This window comes from Rhineura floridana, chromosome 4, assembly GCF_030035675.1.
Source record: "Rhineura floridana isolate rRhiFlo1 chromosome 4, rRhiFlo1.hap2, whole genome shotgun sequence".
Taxonomy (NCBI): Eukaryota; Metazoa; Chordata; class Lepidosauria; order Squamata; family Rhineuridae; genus Rhineura; species Rhineura floridana.
In genome coordinates, this window is record NC_084483.1 from 49,504,784 (window position 1) to 49,527,158 (window position 22,375).

Below are 22,375 nucleotides of genomic sequence, written 5' to 3' on the forward strand. Positions count from 1 at the left end.
ATAAAACAGCTGCTTGGGTTTAAGCCACATGGCCTCTCCCAGCCTCCCTAAACTGGCTGCTGTCTCAGGTATGATTGAAAATGTTGTCTGTCAACAGTATTGATGTAAGAGTCAACATCCTGTCCAGTTGGCTTCAGACAATGAGATTGGGAGAGGCACCATCTTGTCTTTCACCTCAGGCAACAAAACTTCTTGGACCAGTCCTGTTCCTCAGTCAAATGTATTGCTGCCCTGAATAGCCAGGGCTGGCCCTACCATTAGGCATAGTGAGATGGCTGCCTCAGACAGCTGATCTTGGGTGTCATGGAAGGGCACATTATGAATTATTCAATTTACTGTTACTGTATTTTTACTCCCAGGGAGGGGAAATTGTGAGATTTTCTGCCTCAGGGGCCAAAATATTTAGGCAAGCCCGTGGTAATATCATCTTGATTGGGGTGGGTGGGATTTCCTGTTCTGCCTCAAGGATCCAAATATGAGCAGTATATTCTAAACGTGGAGAACTGTCCAATATTTCCCTGTATTTCAAGATGTTGTAGCAACAAGAGGTCACTCCCAACACTGATCTTGCCAGAGATGAATCAATAAACTATCAACAGACATTTCATATATAACATTGGTGGGCCAGATGCTGTTCAGTTTTCCATTTCCAGAAAGGTGTTTTACAACATGATTTTATGAATGTGCTCATTTGTATAGTTCCAAGATTTCTGTTCACTTTTTCAGATCTTGCATCCTGTATTCACATGATACCCAATGGGTCTGTGCATGTGTGCTTAAATCTTGTGCGAACAAAGGATTTTATAGCATCTCTGACTAATGGTTAAACTACAAATGTTTTCCACATGACAAGAATGTTAGTTTTCAAGTTTCTGTTCGGCATCCTTGCTGGATCATGAGCATTTTTGTTTTGTTTTGATACACACACTTGGTACATAACTGACTTCAAAGAGTCCTGTTCAGTGTAAAATCCAATGTAGAGAACCTGAAAGTAGTCTGGTGGATGCTCAATAATGTGGATGTATATGCAAAATTTTGTTTTGTATCGCTTTGCAATCATGTGTTGCATGGAGGAGCTCTTTGCCTCTAGAAATAATTTTCTGCTAAAAGACCTGAAGATGGCAATCGTTCTGAAAGAAAGACAGCCAAAAGGACGCTATGCAGGGGAAGTTACTGCAGACTATGGGGCTGCTCTCCAGGCAGAGATGACTGAGCCAGGAATGCCACATGTCACTGTGATGCTTTCTGTACTTCAGACCCTCCTGGCTCTGTAGACTGCTGCCCTGATTTCTGGACTGTCTGCCAGGGGCACCCTATTATAGCTTCATTGTTGCTAGTGGACAAGTATTACAAATATTATCCAACTACATTTAGTATAAAATGTATGTCCTCTCCTGAAAGTTACTGGCCAAATTCTCTTGATTTTGCACAGTGTTGAGAAAGATGAAATATATTATAAAGTAACACAATCAATATTAACATAGCTATATATCACATTTTACCACCTATAATATAGGGTGACATCCAAGTTCCAACATTAGTCATACTCACAGTAGATGCACTGAAATCAATGGACTTATGTTAGTAACATCCATGGATTTCAGTGGGTCTGCTCTGAGTGTGACTTAAAAGATTTAAAGTTGAATTCAGCTATATTTCATAAAAAAAATTTAAAGGTATCCCCTGTAATCCAGAAAGGATTACCTCCCTGTGAATCTGTCTCCACCCTCCCATCTCTTGTGAACGAGGGGTCTAGTCCTACAGACAAGAATGTCAAACAATGGGCAGTATAGGATTGCAGCTGTACAACACAATCCTACGGATGTCTGTTTAGAAGTGATTGTGACATTTTGCTGCCTCCCCCAGGTCAAGATGCATACTGCCCTAGGCCAGTCAAGTTATTTTGGTACCAGAGGCAGAAGCTCCTCAGAGCATCTCTCTGCCTCCCTGGCAGTAAAAATACAATAACAGATAAATAAAAATGTGCCGCTTTTTCATAGTACCCAACATTAGTTGCTTGAGGCAGCCTCTCTCTGCCTAATGATAGTGCTGGTGTTGCTATGCATGGAATCCTTCTGGGAAGATTCCCAGGCTCCTTCTGGGAGGAAGGGCGAAATATAATAAATACATAATCCTGTGCCAACTAACCTAGGAATAAGCCCCACTGATCTCATTCCAGGACTGATGCCCGCATAGGATTACCCTATCAAGAGTATGACTATGGATGCATAGGCAACTGCCTTATCCATTGGTCTATCTATCTCAGTAAGGTTACACTGACTGGTAGTGCCTCTCCAGGGTTTCAAGCAGGGGGCATTCCCAGACCAACGTGGAAAGGCCAGGGGACTGAAGCTGGAACCTTCTACTGTACATGCAAAGCAGGTGCTCTGCCACTGAGCTATGGTTTTTCCAGTGTTAGAATAACCAGAATAACGCCATTTAATACCACAAGCCAGAAGAGAACATTTTTGGCTCCATGGGCCAGATCCTTATCAGGATCGGTCCTCCGGGCCAATTTGACAGGTGGATGGGATTGCTCACCTGGCAATCACGTGACAACATTATTTTATTTATTTATTATTTGATTTATATCCCGCCCTTCCTCCATTATATCACACGACTGTCACAATGTTATATCTATACCACCAACCTCTCAAAATCCCTTGTGCGGGGTTCCCAAGTGCCAAACAGCTCTTTGAAAAGGGCTTTAAGACTCTCTTAAGCACTCTTTGAAGCAGCTCCGTGCTTCTCCTTTAAGCGGGGCTGGGTGGGGTGGAGAATGAAGCCTGCACTGTGTCATAAGCAAAGCTATTGGACTGCATACAATAGTGACACAGGGCTGCACTATCCTCAGTCACCATTGGCTATAAAGACTAACGTCAACTGCATTGCAGTGACTTTGCAAATGGCACTTGTGCCAGTTTGAAGGGGGAGAGGATGGCTTTCCACAACTTAAAAGCAAACCCGTCAACTGTCTTTGCCTTTTCATTTTAATACTCTCAGCCAGAGTGTTGCAGAGGTTAGAAGGTCAGACTAGGCCCTGGGATACCAGAGATCAAATCCCCACTTGGCCATGAAGCTCACTGAGTGACCACAGGCCAGTCATCAACTCTTAGCCTAACCGACCTCATGGGGTTGTTGTGAGGATAATATAGAGATGGGGAGCCACGTAAGTCATCTTCGTCTTCTTAGAGGAAAAGTGGGATATACAGTAAACGCAATGCACAAATAAATTAAAATGATGCTTGTATTAAGCCAATTAATGTCCCAAATAATGAGCAGCTTCTTTGTTGTTGTTGTTATTGGTCATTTTAAACAAGGAAACCTTTGACTGAAAACAGAATAACATTAAAAGAAAGCGTAAAAGGGAAAATGTATTTTTGCCCTTCAGCTTCTTCACACTTCTGCAACAAAGAGAATTCCCACTGAGTACACAGCATGTTTGGCTCCTTTTAATTAAATTGAAGCCAAACATCATTAACACACTTTTCTTCCCACTGGCAGCCTGACAAAAAGCTGTCGCTGCCAAGAAAAACCCAAGAGGAGAACATTAAATGGGTACCAATGATGGCCAAGGCTCCCTCACTGGAACCGGTGCAGATCAGAACAACTTGCCTTCAGGTGACTAACTGGCTGCAGAGTTCAATGGGATTTGTTTCTCCAGGAAGGTGGAAGAAAGGAAAGAAGTCTTGTATCTTTCTCACCCCACGTTCTCTTTGTGGCAAGGCGTTGGGCACATTAAACCAGTCACAGGTATGATGAAAAAAACCGCTTAGAAAAGAGGGAATATTTTGTGATTGCGTCCTGATCAAGAAAAGATTTGTATAATTCTGTGCTTGACCAATTGTAGGCAGTTTCTTAATTATTAGTGACCCTGATCCAGCTAAAGCATGTGTGGGGCCTTTGGTCCTCCAGATATTGCTGACCTACAACTTCCATCTTCCCAGGCCATTGGCCGTGCTGGCTGGATATGATGGAAGATCAGCAACACTGGGAGGGGGGAAGGTTCCCCACACCTGAGCTAAAGTATCTAAGGCTGCAATCCTGCCCAAATCTGTTGATTTCTTGTGCATGGTACTTTACAGAGTACAAGATGACAGGTCCCTGCCCTGATGACCTTATAGTCTCAAATTCAACCCAGGTGAAACAACAGAGGAAAGGTAGGGAAATGGAGGCAAGGGTCAACAAGGAAACCATATGAAGTGGTTTCGGTTACATGTGGGACACCTGTACCTCAGTGGTAGGGCAAGTGCTTTGCATGCAGAAGTTCCCCAGTTCATTCCCTGGCATCTGCAAGCAGGACTAGGAGAGACTCCTGCCTGAAACCTTGGAGAGCTGCTGCCAGTCAGTGTAGACAATACTGAACTAGATGGACCAATGGCTTGACTCAGTAAAAGGCAGCTTCCTGCATTTACGCTGAGTTGCAGTAGGGCATGTGAACTAGTGAGTTGTGCCAAAGGCTCCTAAGAAAAGGTGGGTTTTGATGAGGAATTTAAAGGAAGGAAAAAGGGTGGCCCAAGCATACCGTATAGGGCAGCAAGGGAGAAATGGAGGGAGCAGGAGACACTTGGACAGTGGCAGCTGTTGGAACTGGAAGAGCGAAGATCACAAGCAGGGATGCACTGGAATAAAAGAAGGGAGAGAGAAGGTAGGGGTACAAGTCTATGGATGGCTTTGAAGACAAGGACATGGAGCTTGTGAGTAAACTGCATTAGAGATATAAGGAGTGGCAGTGGAGACTGCTGTCTCCAATGTCAGTGGGGCAATGAATCCGCTCCAGGTTTTAGTCTGAACGTTCAAGGAGCTGTCCAAGGTGCTCCTTGAAAGTTTGGACTAAAACCCGGAACAGATTCACTGCCCCACTGACACTGGAGTCACAGTCTCCAGTGAGGAGGAGCACCGAGTGATCAGAGTGGTGAGAGAGGTGAATGATTTTGGCAGCAGAGTGCTGGATAGACAAGGGGGGACCGAGGTGAGACAATGAAGGACTAGAGATGAGGAGGCTGCATGCTGGCTCCTGGGGTGAAAGATTACCAGGGCATGGACCAAAAGTTTTGCCAAACATGCAGAAAAGGAGGGCCATATTTTTACAGTGTTGTAAAGGGAGAAATGGCACACCATAGCTATGGGATGAATTTGGGGAACAATGGAGAGAGATGCATCAAAGAAAAAGCTAAGGCTACATGCTTGTTCAACAGGGGATGTGATAACCTCATCAACAAAGAAGGAAAATATGCAGGAAAAGGAAGGCCTTGGGAGAAAAGATTAGGTATAAGAGGATTGTTATCAGTGCAATACAGGACCAAAATTGTTCGGTTAACCATTGTAAAAGTTCATTATCCCCTGATGAAGGCCTGTGATTACAGGCTGAAACGCGTTGGGCTTCTTTGAAAAATATTCTGCAATAAAACCACTTTGGGCTTCTTTGAAAAAAAATCTCACGATAAAACCAGTTTTTTATAAAATACTTCAGCATTCTGGTCTTTGACCCCCTTTTTCTACACATGGCCTTAGTCACTGGCCTGGTTTGCATGTCACTGTAAGCCAAACTATGTCTTACCTCAATGACATGAACATGCTGGCCCCTGAGGAGGAGATCATAGCCCCTTTGCTACTCCCTGGTCCTTTTAGTTCAGTGCAATGCAGCAGCTAAACCAACATATGCCTTAATGCAGGGGTGGGGAGCCTCCAGCCCGTGTGTCAAAGTTGGCCCACCAGAGGTTCAAATATGACATGTGAGTCCATTTCCCCAAAACCATGCTCACCTGCCCCAAATCTGATGCCATATGTGACCTCAGGTATGTAGCAGGTAGAGACATGGCTGCAGAAAGCAGTACTGAATGTCCCGCACATCAGTTGATGCATGGGGAGTTCAATCCTACTTGGTTCGGGTGCTAGTGCAACCAACCCATGAAAAAATTAGGATTGAATCCCCATGCATCAACTCATGCGCAGAAAGTTCAGTCCTGCTTGGGCTGCATCTTTCCCCACCTCCAAGGGCCAGAACAACCCACCTGTCAATCATCTCATGTCAAAATGATAATCACTTTGAACAAGTTCAGATCTCCAGGGCCCGATAAACTGCATCCTAGAATATTGAAGGAACTGGCTGAAGAACTCTCAGAACCGCTATCTATTATCTTTGCGAAATCATGGAGGACTGGTGAAGTGCCAGATGACTGGAGGAGAGCTAATGTTGTCCCTATCTTCAAAAAGGGCAAGAAGGAGGAACCGGTCAACCTAACATCAATCCCTGGAAAAATTATGGAGCAGATTATAAAGCAGTCAATCTGTAAGCACCTTGAAAGGAATGCAGTGATTACTAGGAGCCAATATGGATTTATGAAGAACAAATCCTGCCAAACTAATCTCATCTCATTTTTTGATCGGGTAATCTCCCTTGTAGACGGTGGGAATGCTGTGGACATAATATATCTCGACTTCAGCAAAGCTTTTGACAAAGTGCCCCATGATATTCTGATTAGCAAGCTAGCTAAATGTGGGCTGGATGAAACAACTATCAGATGGATCCACAGTTGGCTCCAGAATCGTACTCAAAGAGTGCTTATCAATGGTTCCTTCTCAAACTGGGCGGAAGTAATGAGTGGGGTACCACAGGGCTCGATCCTGAGCCCAGTGCTCTTTAACATTTTTATTAACGACTTGGATGAGGAGGTACAAAGCATGCCTATCAAATTTGCAGATGATATAAAATTGGGAGGCATAGCTAATACCATGGAAGACAGAAAGAAAATTCAAAGGGACCTTGATAGGCTGGAGTATTGGGCTGAAAACAACAGAATGAAATTCAACCTTCTCTCCATCCCATCAGTCAAAACAGCCAAACTGGTGAGGACGAGAGAGAGGGCTTTTTCAATTGTGGACCCCACCCTGTGGAACTCCCTCCCACATGATCTCCGCCATGCCCCTTCTATGATGAGTTTCCACCGGGCCTTGAAGACCTGGCTCTTCAGGCAGGCTTTTGGGGTGGGCTAGATTTTATCTTCATTGTTTTTAGATTTTCAATGTCTAGGTATTATATGCCTATGTTGTACGTCGCCCAGAGTGGCTGGACAGCCAGCCAGATGGGTGACTAATAAATTCTGTAAATAAATAAATAAATAAATAAATAAACAGGGATAAATGCAAAGTTCTACACTTAGGAAAAAGAAACCAAATACACAGTTATAAGATGGGGGATACTTGGCTCAGCAGTACGACATGTGAGAAGGATCTTGGAATGGTCATTGACCACAAGCTGAATATGAGCCAACAGTGTGATGTGGCTGCAAAAAAGGCAAATGCTATATTAGGCTGCATTAACAGAAGTATAGTTTCCAAATCACGTAAAGTATTAGTTCCCCTCTATTCAGCACTGGTTAGCCCTCATCTTGAATACTGCATCCAGTTCTGGTCTCCACACTTCAAGAAGGATGCAGACAAACTGGAACGGGTTCAGAGGAGGGCAACAAAGATGATCAGGGGACTGGAAACAAAGCCCTATGAGGAGAGACTGAAAGAACTGGGCATGTTTAGCCTGGAGAAGAGAAGACTGAGGGGAGATATGATAGCACTCTTCAAGTACATGAAAGGTTGTCACATAGAGGAGGGCCAGGATCTCTTCTTGATTGTCCCAGGGTGCAGGACACAGAATAATGGGCTCAAGTTGCAGGAAGCCAGATTTCGACTGGACATCAGGAAAAACCTCCTAACTGTTAGAGCCATACGACAATGGAACCAATTACTAGAGAGGTTGTGGGCTCTCCGACACTGGAGGCATTCAAGAATCAGCTGGACAGCCATCTGTCAGGAATGCTTTGATTTGGATTCCTGCATTGAGCAGGGGGTTGGACTCGATGGCCTTATAGGCCCTTTCCAACTCTACTATTCTATGATTCTATGATCTTAAGTCTATTGCTCTCAATGCTCTCTATGTGGGCCTGCCGTTGAGGTTGGTCCAGAAGCTGCAGCTGGTGCAAAATGCGGTGGCAGAACTGCTCACTGGAGCAGGGTATCACCAACATGTCACCCCGCTGCTGAAAGAATTGCACTGGCTGCTCATTTGCTACCGGGCCAAGTTCAAGGTTCTAGTTTTGGTGTACAAAGCCCTATACAGCTCGGGACCAGGATACCTGAAAGACCATCTTACCCCTTATATGCCCAGTCAATCACTGTGCTCTGCAGTTGAGGGCCTCCTGCTGATACCATCTTATCAAGGTCCGTTCTGCACAACATAAGAAATGGCCCTTTAGTGTGGCGGCACCTACCCTATGGAATTCCCTCCCCTTAAATATTAGGCAGGCTCCATCTCTGCTATCTTTTTGGCACCTTTTGAAGACTTTCCTCTTTCAACAAGACTTTTAAGTTGAGACCTATCCCAGTCTGTGTTGAAATTACTTTTAATATTTTTAAAAAACCCAACAATATGTTTTTTAACCCTTTTTAAAGATGTTTTAAAGCTTTTTTAAAAATGTTTTTAAAGTTGTTTTGTTTTAATGTATTTTAAGGTCTGTTTTTATGATGTTTTGATGTATTTTTAGCGCTTTTGTTTTCCGCTCTGGGCTCCTGCTGGGAGGAAGGACGGGATATAAACAAACAAACCAACAAACAAATAAATGGGACTGCATCACAGTTAACTTTAGCTGGATTTGGGCTAATAATCTTTCTCTCCCCCCCAGTCATTCCAAATCCATTAATTCATCAACTATATTCAGAATTAGCTGACAGAAAAATGCATGTTTCATTCCATGTTTACACAGATCTAATGATGCTTGCAGGCTCCGCTTAAAGGAAGTACACAACATAAATTCTCCAGACATGAAAAATGAGAAGGAATTATCAAATCTTTGTAGGAATATGAATAATTATATTGGAAGCGGAGGAACTTGTAAACAACATTTACAAGGACTGTCATGGGAATATATTCTGAAAGCCTTTCTAGATTTGTACAGGCATGATTTACTTATTAATCAAGTTCATTGATGCAAAAAAAATAAAAACTTTGACTTGGCATAAACCTGCAGTGGCAGCAGGGAGGAATGCTATCCTCTGTCTTCAGGCAAATTACGTTCAATCAATTACCTCCCTCTTATTAAGCTAATTATTGCCTCCTTTTTCTATGTACTTCATTGGCAGGTTGCTTCAAACGTGGTTGGTACCATGCAGAAGGAGCAATGCTTCAGGACAATGGCAACTTCTGGTAATGGCCTGGAGAGAATCAAATGGAACCTTTTCAGTATTCTGGCTGATCTTATCAGATAACCATCATTCTGCACCCATAGCTTATTTGAATGAAAGTTACACACTTTAAAGGGATTGCCTTTAAAGTTTTCCTACAAGACTGAGGCACTACTACAGCAAAGGATATCCATCTGTTTCTTGCAAATGCACCATTGTGCTGGCACACTCCGAGGACGCTTGGATGTGGACTGGTGTTGGAGGGTGCCATCTGTGCAGACTGGTGATTGCACCCCTTGCATCATTAAATATTTACATTGGTGCAAAGGGCCAAGGAGGTGAGGAAGAGGAGGGTTGGATGATATTGCACCCTGGCCATTTTTTTGTAAAGAATTTTATGGGGAGGGGCAGTATGCAAACTCCTATAGGCCAAAGTTTAATTTTTTGGTTTTTCTCCACAAGCCATTTGTATTGTTTATTCTGAAAGTGGCCTCACCATTAGACCAGGGGTGGTGAACCTTTTTCAGGCTGTGTACACAACATACATTTAAAGCACTTGACTTCCTCCTAAGAATCCTGGGAACTGCAGTTTGTTAAGGATGCTATAGCTCTGTGGGGGTTAACTACAGTTCCCAGTAGGGTTGCCAGGCTCAGGGCCTGAGACTAATCCTGTATCTTTAGGAGAAGAGAAAGTCAGCCAAGTGCAGGTGTTCTTGTAACCATGTAATGGGAAGAACCACAAGGTGGAATTCTCCCTTCCCCCTGCACAACTTTTAAAGATACAGAAGACCTCTTGGTTGCCAGGCCCGGCCTCCAAGAGGTCTTCTGTATCTTTAAAAGTGGGACTGATGGGACTTGGAACCCAACAATATTTGAGTGTAACAGGGTCCCCATACCTGGTTGAAAAGAAAGATGACTAAGGAGGGGGCAAGACAGCTCTTTATATATCACTAGGAACAGTTTAGAGAGAATGGATAGAGACCAATGCTTCTATCTTTAAAAGTTGTACAGGGGGAAGGGAGAATTCCACATTGTGGTTTTTCTCATTACAGAGTTGCAAGAACACTGGCATTTGGCTTACTTTCTCTTCTCCTAAAGATACAGGAACATTCTCAGGCCCTGAACCTGGCAACCCTACCATTACACTAAACCCAGGAGTTATCCAATTAAATTGATTGGCAGTAAATGTAGGACAGAGGGGAAAAAATCCTTATTCACACAATGCATGATTAAAGTATGGAATTTCCTGCCACAGGACATAGCAATGGCCACTGATTTAGATGGCTTAAAAAGGATATTAGTCATATTCATGGAGATTTATTTAACTTGTTATTACATTTATATCCCACCTTTCCTCCAAGGAGCTCAAGATAGCACAAATGGTTCTCCTCCCTCTCCATTTTATCTCATAACAACCCTGTGAGGTAGATTAGGCTGAGTGATTGTGACTGGCTCAAGGTCACCCAGCAAGCTTCACAGCTGAGTGGGGATTTGAACTCTGGTCTCCCAGGTCTTAGTCCAACACTCTGACCACTAGACCACAGCACTTGGAGGGAGGTGGAGGATAGGTCTGTCAATGGTAATTTGCCATGATAAATGGGATCTACATGTTCAGAGGCAGTGTACTTCTGGATATCAGCTGCCTGGCAGTAGTGTAGGGGCAAATTCAGAAGTGCAGGGTCCCTTTACAATAGTCACAGCCACACACACCCTTTTTTGCTGCTGAGTTGAGAATGAGATCCTTGTTAATGTCATCTCTCACAGCCAATCAGCATGAAAGAGGAGAGTGTTAGCTACTGTAAAGAGTCTTCTCAGTGCCTCACTCACCTTTCATTCTGATTGGCTCCAATCACAGGAAAGGATGAAAGCATGCTAGAAGACTCTTCTCAGTGGCTAACACTCCTCTTTCATTCTGATTGGCTCGTAGGATGCTGGAGACATAGGGAACCTGCTAGGATCCTGCTCCCAAAAAGGTAAGGGGGCTAAGAAGCCCTGAGCTCTCGGGCTACAGCGGACTGGCTCTTCCATCCTGGGCATGGACTAGCGGTAGGTCCCTCACTGGAGAGGGGGCGCCCCCACTAGCGGAAACCCACAGGAGGCGCCTTGAGGCTGAGCAACCCCCGAGATCCCCTGGCAGAGAATTCCTGTGCCCTCTGCAAAGAGCAGGAGCCGGGCAGCAGGGAGGCATGCTGCAATGCTGGGGTTGGGGCTTGGGGGCGACGGAGGCAGGATTTTCAGGACCAGCTGCTAGAGGCAGGCAGGCAGGTGGGTGGAAGGGGTCACCTCCTTGCCTTGGGGCCAGGAGGACCCATCCCTGCAGCCAGCCAGAGAGAGGGATGGAGGGAGGCAGCGGTGGCAGCAGCATGGCTCTTGCCCACCTCCGGGCTGAAACACCCCCTGCTCTGCCCTCCTCTGCCTGTGTTCCTCAGAGTGGGAGAATGGGATTTTTATGAATCTCTGCCAAACTTTATTATTATTCGTTTCATTTCATGATTATTTCTGAAAATAATTTTGTCTTATAAAGGAGGGGGTTGTTAAAAAAATGATCTACTCTGAGTGTCAAATACGCTAGGTACGCCATTGGCTATTGTGTGTGTGTTATGTGACTTCAAGTCGATTCCGACTTATGGCGACCCTATGAATCAGCGACCTCCAGTAGCATCTGTTGTAAGCCACCCTGTTTGGACCTTGTAAGTTCAGGTCTGTGGTTTGCTTTATGGAATCAATCCATTTCTTGTTTGGTCTTCCTCTTTTTCTACTCCCTTCTGTTTTTCCCAGCATTGTATCATGAGTAATGGAATTAAGTAGAGAGGACCTATAAAGGAAACAGAAAGTGCTGGGACAGGAAGTCAGGGACAGGGCCCCACCCATGTTCTCTCTGCAGTTACTGGTAGTTCTGACTGAGGCTTGATACCACTTTCAACTGAATAAAGATCTTACCTCTAACCTAACACCTGTAAGTGCTTTGACTAATGAAACATGGTGGTAGCGGTTCTCTAAGAATCTCTGGAGTGATTGTCGCAACAAGCAAACATAGCACATGGAATGAAACCTCCAGGGACCCTGGATTTTGTAGCTAAGTGAATCATGTCTTCTTATTATGTGTCCAAAGTGTGATAAACTCATTTTCATCATTTTAGTTAGTCAGTTAGTTTCATTCTAACACCCAATTATTTGTCTTTTTCACGGTACATGGTATCTACAAAGCTCTCTTCCAACACCACATTTCAAATGAGTTGATTTTTCTCTTATCCACTTTTTTCACTGTCCAACTTTCACATCCATACATAGAGATTGGGAATACCACGGTCTAGAATTATCCTGACTTTAGTGTTCAGTGATACATCTTTGCATGAGGACCTTTTTTATTTCTCTCCTAGCTGCCCTCCCCAGTCCTAGCCTTCTTCTGATTTCTTGACTATTGTCCCCATTTTGGTTAATGACTGTGCCTTGATATTGATAATCCTTGACAAGTTCAATGTCATCGTTGTCAACTTCAAAGTTACATAAATCTTCTGTTGTCATCACTTTAGTCTTCTTGACATTCAGCTGTAGTCCTGCTTTTGTGCTGGTTTCTGCTAGTAGTATGGTATCATCTGCATATCTTAAATTATTGATATTTCTCCCTCCAGTTTTCACACCTCCTTCATCTTTGTCCAATCCCGCTTTCCATATGATATGTTCTGCGTTTAGATTAAACAAATAGGGTGATAAAATACACCCCTGTCTGACACCCTTTCTGATGGGGAATCAGTCGGTTTCTCCATAGCAATTTTCAGTGCATGGCTACATGCATTAAGCAGGGGGGGGGAGAGCAGGACGTGTTTTTTCCTTCCCCTTCCTTTCTCTGTTCTCTGAGAGCTATGATCACTGTTGTCTCTGCTCCCTTGATTAGATAAAAATTATGTTAATTGCTTCAATGTTTTGGTTTTTTTTACAAACATTTTAACAGCTGTAAGGTGGTTGGCCATTTCCAGCATTTCCTAGGTAACCTCCCTGTCATTAAATACCATTCCTGCCTGTAAGAAGCTAAAAAGACTTCCTTGTGCCATTGCTGTCTCCTGCCAGCTTAAACCAAAGTTGCTTTTAGACCCTTCAGGCCCCATCAGCTCTAAAGCCTGTCACTCTCCAGGCCTCCCTCTCTGGCCCTCAGAACTTACCCCAGGTCACACCCTCACTGGCCTTGCTTCATATCCTCCTGAGTGTTTTTCCCAGCTGGCCTTGAACTTTAATGATACCTCTTGCTTGCCTGGATGGAGGCTAGGGAGTATGCATAGAAACTAGCTTACTATATTTTTGCCTCTGGCTCCGCCCACCATTGGCACCTGGCCCTCAGAAGCTTTTCCACAAGGGAAGACGGCCCTCGGATTGGAAAGTTTCCCAAATCTCCCTGGTTTCCGCAGGTGCTGCCACTGCGGGTCTATTAGGTTAATAGTGCCAGTGGCCAGCCCAGGCCTGTTGCATTTGGGAGCCCACCTGTGAATTCTGCTGGCCAAACTTTGGCCCCAAAGATGATCATTTCAGGAACATGTACTATGTGCATGTTTGTAATTATTATCTACATGCTTTTCCTATGTGAACCTTTCAGCAAATGCATAAGCAATGATTGGAAATGCTCAGATGAAACATGCCTTGTCCAGCCCAATTTAATTAAGCAAATCAGCAATGGTAACTATGGGTGAGGAGAATCCTGTTCCACAGCACTAAGATGCAAATAGCTTCCACGTTATTTACAGAGAAAAAGATGAACTGAACCTTTGTCTTCTTAAATGAGTGTCTTCAAATCTTTTTCTAGCACCATGAGCACAGATGTGAGTATATGCATTTTATTATTGGTACACCTCTTGTGAGTGCAGCGCATGCTACATGCACATTTTCTTATTCTGAAATAATTCCATGCAATAATTTATGTTCATGTGTGAGCGCGTGTGTACACACACACACACACACACACACACTTGAATCCTAATACACCCCCCAAAAATTGGTTTCTATTTTCAAGATGGAATGTATTGGCTTTATGATTGTATAATTTTATAATTCTTTATAGAGCACAGATGAAACATATATTTCACTAGCATTATTTATTTATTTATTTTATTATTTATTATTTGATTTCTATCCCATCCCTCCTCCCAGCAGGACCCCAGGGCAGCAAACAGAAACGCTAAAAACACTTTAAAACATCACAAAAACAGACCTAAAAATACATTAAAACAAAACAACGTTAAAAACATTTTTTAAAAAAAAGCTTTAAAAACATCTTTTAAAAAGAGTTAAAAAACATATTATTAATAGAAACACATATTAACAAGCAATTCTAACACAGACACAGACTGGGATAGGTCTCAACTTAAAAGGCTTGCTGAAAGAGGAAAGTCTTCAAAAGGTGCAGAAAAGATAACAGAGAAGGCGCCTGCCTAAGATTTAAGGGGAGGGAATTCCACAGGGTAGGTGCCGTTACACTAAAGGTCCGTTTCCTATATTGTGCAGAGCTAGTGTTACCAACCGTACTCTTTTAAGAGAACGTGTATTCTTTTTGAGATGGTGCAACAGCATACTCTTACTTTTCACTTATCGAAGCCAAATGTACTCTTTTTCAAATGACAAAATGATGGTAACCCTATGCAGAACGAACCTCCTGATAAGATGGTATCTGCAGGAGGCCTCACCTGCAGAGCGCAGTGATCGACTGGGTATATAAGGGATAAGATGGTCTTTCAGGTATCCTGGTCCCGAGCTGTATAGGGCTTTGTACACCAAAACTAGAACCTTGAACTTGGCCCGGTAGCAAATGGGCAGCCATTCTTTCAGCAGCGGGGTGACATGTTGGTGATACCCTGCCCCAGTGGGCAGTCTTGCCACTGCATTTTGCACCAGCTGCAGCTTCTGGACCAACCTCAAGGGCAGCCCCACATAGAGCGCATTAGAGTAATCCAGCCTGGAGGTTCCCAGTGCGTGGACAACACTGATCAGGCTATTCCGGTCCAGAAACAGCTGCAGCTGTCTTACCAGCCAAAGCTGGTAAAAGGCACTCCTAGCCACGGAGGTCACCTCGGCTTCTAGCGACAAAGATGGATCTAGGAGCACCCCCAGACTACAGACCTGCTCTTTCAGAGGGAGTATGACCCCATCCAAAGAAGGCAACTGACCTATTATCCGAACTCGGAAACCACCAACCCACAGCACCTCTGTCTTGCTAAGATTCAGAGTCAGTTTATTGGCCCTCATCCAGCCCACCACCGAGTCCAGGCAGCGGTCCAGGGCTTGCACGGCCTCTCCTGATTCAGATGTTATGGAGAAATAGAGCTGGGTATCATCAGCATACTGCTGACACTTCGCCCCAAAGCTCCTGATGACTGCTCCCAAAGGCTTCAAGTGAATAGTATTACTCTATGCAGCACATTTACAATGTGGTGAAGTACTATAAACTGCATTAAGGCACATTACCAAGATTTGCCTTTGTCATATTAACTTATCCCATGGGAAACAAAATATGGAAACAGCATTACCTTCTACTGTGATTTCCATAGCTCATTGTGATAACACAGCACTTGCATATTCTATATATCACTACTATCAACAGGTATGCCACAAATAAAATAAAATAAAATTAAGAGAGTGACTAATGGACCTCCTGGTCACACTTTGTAATAAGATTTCCTCCCCATCTTTTTCCATGAAAGTGTGCACACACCCTCACCCCCACAGAAGATAAAAGCTTACACCATAATTAATTTTATTAATCTGTCAGGTCTTTTTGTGTTTGTTAATAGGGCACTTTATCTAATGTTCTTGAGTATTTGCTGGGTGAGGCTGTCAGTAAATCAGATCCCATTTCTTAAGAAAAGATAAACATGTCTCACACTGTGTGTGTGTAAGTGCTTTTGCAGCAAAAGATGAGCCCTTGCATTTCAGCCATGGGTTACCATGCTTTTCCCCCTATAACATTTGTAGGGCATTTGTATGTCAGCAAACATTCATGTGATAAGCATGCTCTTGGAAATCTTAACCAATCAAGGTTCCTGAAAGCAGATTTACTGCAGGTGACATCCAACATTAGTCACAGAGTAGACCCATTGAAATCAGTGGACTTAAATAACTTGCGTCCTGTGATTTCAATGGGTCTACTCTACTTCGAGTGTGACTAATGTTGAATATCACCCTGTATGTGTTAGACATTTGAATACTCTTTCAATACTACAAACAAAATGCCTATGGGGTCTCATGGGGAACATTTTTTTTAATGTAACTCATGACGCAAGCCTCCAAGATAAAAATCTGAGCTGGATAACTTGAGACTGGATATACACAAATATGTCATGGTTGTGCTTACTCATAGTAACCTCATAGTAAACATGTGACTTAACTATTGGAATTGACAGGTGCTACTAGTGGATAAGTGATATGACTAAGACATATCACAATAGTGCACTGAATAATAGGTTTCTGTGAATTACTAAAATAGTATTACCACCTTTGTGTTGAAAGAAGGGAAATTGCCTTGAATTGTTAATCCATTATCTTAAAAGTCATGGGCAATGGATTCATTTTTATTGTATGAATACAGATCCCGAATAACAAGTTTAGATGCTACCATTTTCCAAATAAGTGGAGGTTTGTGGAAGGTGATGGTCCATATTAGTCTGGCCTGGACCATGAATTTTAATTTTGTTCTCTACTGATTGTTTCTAGATTCACCTCATACCTCAACATAGACTGTAAATGGGAGGCAGGGGAATAATAAAATAAATCCTCAGAAGGCCAGGTCCAGAAACTTGAAATAATTATGTTTATTTTTAAAAAATTCAAAAAGGCATTGTCTTTATGGATATCTATTTTTTAATTGACCCTATGAAGTGAAATCTTATGGAGGCTTCAAATCCTGTAAAATGACAACATCTGTGAACAGGACTGACTCCACAGAGCTGCACATGTGTGATTGACTCACTATTTTTTATTTGTGAGGCAGATGGAAAGCTACTAACTACAGCCAGCTTTGGAGAATGAGCTTGAAAGGTTTCAATTATCGTCTTGGCACATTTCCCCCATTTGCTTCCCTGTTGGACATGAGACCAGCCACAGTAGGTTTTCATTTTCTCTGTTCTGTTAAGCAGCGAACATCAACTAAGCTTTTTTCCATTGTAGTCCTTGAGCTATGCTTTAGATAGATGTGTCCATCATCTAGTGCACAGCACTGCAAGAATGTCAAGCACAGGCAGTGCTAATCAGATGAGGACCACAAATCTCTTACTTGTGAAAATGAAATCTTCCTCTAAGGGGAAAGCTGCTTATTTGGATTAGCATTTGTAACAACGCTCACACAGTTTCCTAATGTTAGTAAAGGAAAAAGTGGTCCCTAGAACACTACTCTATTTATACCAAACCATAGGCTGTGGTCATATCAGGAAGGGACATAGCTCAGTGGCAGAAACTATGCTTTGCATCTTTGCAGAAGGTCCCAGGTACAATCCCTAGCATCTCTGGGTAGAGCTGAGAGAGACCCCCATCTGAAACCCTGGAAAGCAATTGCCAGTCAGTGTAGACAATACTGACGGAGATGGACCGGTGATGATCTCATCTGGTATAAGGCAGCTTCCTATGTTCCTAGGCCCATACAAATGTTTTGCAGAGCATGGCTGCTCCAGCAAGTTCCTCATGAACCAAATAACTTTCTGTGTTTCCAAACATCTTCAAAAAGAGGCCTGGTCCATTTGCTTTCCATGCATTAGGTTAGTCTGAATTTGTGTTTGAGCACAATCCTCCTATGCTAGGGTGCATGCCTTCATGAACACCGCAGAAGAGAGCCCTGCCCCCTTTGTTCCGACCTTCACCTTCCTTGGTGTGTGTATTAGGCCATTTTGAGGAATGGACATGAGTGCATGCTTGTCCCTGCTCATTCACAGGACAGGAGATCAAACCAGATGAGCATGTCAGAGGTGTTCATAGGTCTTTCTCTGTAACAGCCTAGCATGCTGAAAGCCCATCAGTATATTTACGGCAGGGGTGGGAGAGGAACATCTCTATGGAGATCCCTTTGCACATAGGTGCTGCAGTGTAAGGGGAATCATGCTCTCTCTGTTTCTACAAACTAATGTTTTCCTTTCTTTTAGGAAAACCTGATCACAGAAACAGATTTCCCTGAATTTTTTGTGGCTTGGTACGACTGGCCTGGTTGGATTCATGACCCACTGGACCAAAGAAACTGTGCCTCATCCTAGGCTTTTTCAACTGCAAGTAATGCATTTTTCTAGTCCCTTTAAACATAAGAACATAAGAAGAGCCTGCTGGATCAGGCCAGTGGCCCATCTAGTCCAGCATCCTGTTCTCACAGTGGCCAACCAGGTGCCTGGGGGAAGCCCGCAAGCTTTCTTGCACCTTAGACATTTGTCTGTGCTTGCAACCTTTCCATTAGTAGTTCACCAGAAAATGATTATTGGTCTCTTTCTTTTACAAAAAGTCTCAAAGGACTTGCTATATTTTCTGTTTATTGTGGAAAGCTTTCCCTTCTTGGGGTTTCTTCTTTTTTTAAGAAAAGCATTTTATCACTTCCCCTCTTATGTCCCTTAAAGAGAGAAAAATATTATTGTTGTTGTTGCATATTTGCACTCAGGTGCCTCAAAACAACCTACACAGTAGTAAGATCATGTAAAAGGCAGACCCAATCTGCAGTCTGAGGTGCAAAACATTGTGCAAATGGAGCTCCCACACATTTAATCTTCCCCATTCACTTGAATAGAGGGGACAGCGCATCTGTCCCTTGCAAACAGAAGGACTGCAGGCAGCCATATGCAATGGGACATCCTATTTTAATTGGGAGCTCTCTGTGCCCACAGGAGCCCATGCAAGGGGTCAGCATAAGACAGGGGTCACCAACCTTTTTGGATCTGTGGGCCCCACACTCAGTGTAACCAATCACACACTGAAAACTATTCCGTTGGCTACAGTAGAATGCTTCTTTCAAGCCTAATTTCAGTGGGGGGAGGGGCAGGATGAGGAAACCTTGTGGCCGCTAGGGAAGGGCTCTGCGGGCACATGTCTGCCCATGGGCACCATAGTGGCAACCCCCCTCATGAGAGATTTTTTGCAAACCAATGGGATAATGCCAGGCTGATTTTAACAAGAGAGCAATGCAATGATGTGAAGAAGTGACTGTCTCTTTCCCTCATTAGCACCAGACAGCAGAACAGCCTGGTAGCTATTAGCTAGAGAATGACCATGTGTTGGAGTAATCTGTTTTTCCTTCCCTTCTACCACTCAAAAAAAGAGCTCTGTAGCCATGATTAGTTGCCTTCTGGCTGCAGAAGGGAGACGCAGGATACTCTGGATAGAATCCAGTGTGGCTGTTCTGCTCGCTAAATGGCTTTTGATGCAGTGGATGCCTCTGCCAACATGAGGGGGGAGGAGGTGATTTTTTCCAATTTCAGCTTCCCACTGGAGCCCCTCATACCTCACAAATAAAATCTGTTCCAAATCTTCCAGAACACCATGGAAGCTGGCACAGGGGGCTACAGAAGGAAGACAGAATTGTAGAAAATCCCCTCTCTTCCTCTTTCATTGGGGGACAAATTTGCTGATCAAAAGCTGTTACATCATTGGAATGGCAGCACTGCATTCTATGTTTTGGCTCCAGCCACCAGCCAGAGCAACCTGGCACACTAACACAGAGAAGGGCTTCTTCCACAATGCCACCAACGGACACTCTGATGGTGATGGGACATGGAGAAGGGGAAAGGCCACAGCTCAGTAGCACAGCCCCTCCTTTGCATACAGACAGTCCCAGGTTCGATCTCTGGCATGTCCAGGCAGGACTGGGAATGCTTCCTGCCTGAAACCCTGGAAAGCTGCTCTTGGTCAAGTGTGGGCAATTCTGAGTTAGATGGTTTGACTCTGTATAGGGCATCTTCCTGTGTTCCTAAGGGCCTCTTTCAAGTTTGTATGAGAGAAATTCCCAGGTCCTAAGCCATACATGGACTTTTTAGGTGTGCATATCCAGTAGGTAAGCAAATTGAGGCATCCTGAGTTTCTCATTTCCTTTCGTTTGCCACAGGCTGATCACCTTTTGGGAGGTGCAGCCTATAAATGCCATAAAAGGTGCATCTCCAATTGTACGGGAATGTACGGGAATAATTGTCAGGGTCTATTTACTTATTTGTCTTTTGTAACCCTAAAGAGATGTCAGTTCCTCATAGCAGGTTCTCAGTATTAAAGGGCATTCTGTGGCTGTATACTGCATATATTCCATGACACTGATTTCATATATCTGGCACAGTGGAAATTCTAACCATCCAGTATAGAATACTTAGTAGTCTGACTGTTTCCCGTAAAACAGGTGTTGCTGCAGACAGAATAGCAATTCAGTCCAAAGGCTGCTTCACAGAACTTTCCCCTCAAAATTTGATCTCTTGTGACACGAGGAGTCAACACAGATGCAGAGGAGGAAGCATAAATGATGCTTGGTCTTACCTCAAAAAATATGGGTAAATAAACACTATGTTTTCTAGAGTTTAAATGAATCAACAGCAATAATATTTTAAGAAAAGCAACATATATGTGTGAACGTCTTGAAACAAAAACCATCCAAAATTTTAAATTTATGCAAAGCACAAATGCGAGCATGGTAAGATGTCTAAATAGCTAATGCAAGGAGATACTAGACAGTGGCATAAAAAGAGGAGATCTGAAGTAATGTCATTAATATCGGTTTTACTAACAGGAGATCTCAATATTAATATACTCCAGACTTAAACCATTATACTGTTAATATGCTAGGAATTGTATGGAGGTGCTTTGAGTCCAAATATAACTTCACCCATTGACTCACTGATGTCCTTAGGTGAGTCACAGTCTCTGGGACTCAGTTGCCCATCTGGTTGTAACTTCCCTGAGTTGTGGTTGAAATAAACAATGTATGGAAATATTTGGAGTCACCCTGAGCCTTTGAAATAAGATGGGTGCAAATATAATGCAGATTTAGAACATATTATGAATGTCAAGCTCACTCTCTAAGAACTGGCATAAGCAAATTTTGAAACTAATTTTGAATCACATTGGACAACCACTTCCCTGATTGTCAGGGTCTATTTATTTATTTGTGTTTTGTAATTAAATCCAGAGGGGGAGCTATATTAGTCTTTCGCAGCAAAACCAACTTCTGAACAGGCATGTCTAGCAGGGTTGGGGAGCCACTTTTTGCCAGAGGGCTGGATTCAGACCCTCTGTGGATCATTTTGACAAGGTGGGTGGGGGATATGGCACCAGGTGAGTGAAACGTCAAGCCATGGCTGGAAAGGAAGAATTGGGAGCACACTTAAAGTGTGGTGTGGGAAAGGTGAGCATGGTTCGCCCAAAGCAGCTTGGTGGGCCAGTATCAGAGGCCTGGCAGGCCTAATTAGGCCCATGGGCCTGAGGTTTCCCATGAGATTGCTAAAATAACAGTAGTGATCACACTGAAGCTTCTACAAGTTTGTGCAAGTGGTTCTGTGTCTGAGCAAGTTAAGTGGTGCATGCTGAGCCTTCTGCTGCCTCTACAGGTCTCTAGATTTGGGCACAAGCCTTTTTATGATGCAGGGGTTTCAGAAATCAATCTACAAACTATCTAAGGCAGGAGTAGCCAATAGGGCTCTGCACTGTATTTATATAAATCACAAATAATAAACCAAATAGGGGCAATTCGCTCCTATTTTTATCCTGTCCAAATTGGGTTAAAGCAACTACAAATCTCTACAGAGTGGATCAGCTAGTCCTGAATTGATTTGTAGAGATTTGTACAGATCTATAGCTCAAAACAGTTTCTGATGAACCCAGACAGGGTGTCCCTGAAATGGAGCAACTACAACACCATTAAAAAGAACACCAGGATGGGTAAAGAGGGAGGAAGTCTAGAATGATATCGCCCCACCCAACACTCTCCAGTCATAGTGCTTGGAAGGGGTGAAGTCTTAAAATGCAGAAATCTTTCAAAAGTTCTGTCTCTTAGAAATGTTTGGTGGGAGTTGGGTGGCATTTATTCAGTTTGTGTATGTTTTCTGTTCTTTCCAAATCAATCCCAGTCCCATCTTTATTTACATTTTTAAAATGTCTGTTGTCTTTTTTCTTGTTGTTGTTCTTAAGAATTATTAAACATTGTGGACATATGTATTATATTTATATAATACTGAATTCAGTATTATTATTTTCAAGTTGCAACCCACATATA

The 22,375-nt window shown here is 43.3% G+C and overlaps 1 protein-coding gene across 1 annotated transcript; it reads left to right on the plus strand.

Moving 5' to 3' along the window:
• Positions 1-1,013: 1,013 nt before the first annotated feature.
• Positions 1,014-20,661, plus strand: TINAG (tubulointerstitial nephritis antigen). Its single transcript, XM_061626061.1, is given in 7 exon segments — positions 1,014-1,110; positions 1,113-1,382; positions 9,136-9,199; positions 13,766-13,855; positions 17,150-17,261; positions 18,291-18,414; positions 20,510-20,661. Coding segments are annotated over 7 exon segments (909 nt in total).
• Positions 20,662-22,375: the final 1,714 nt, after the last annotated feature.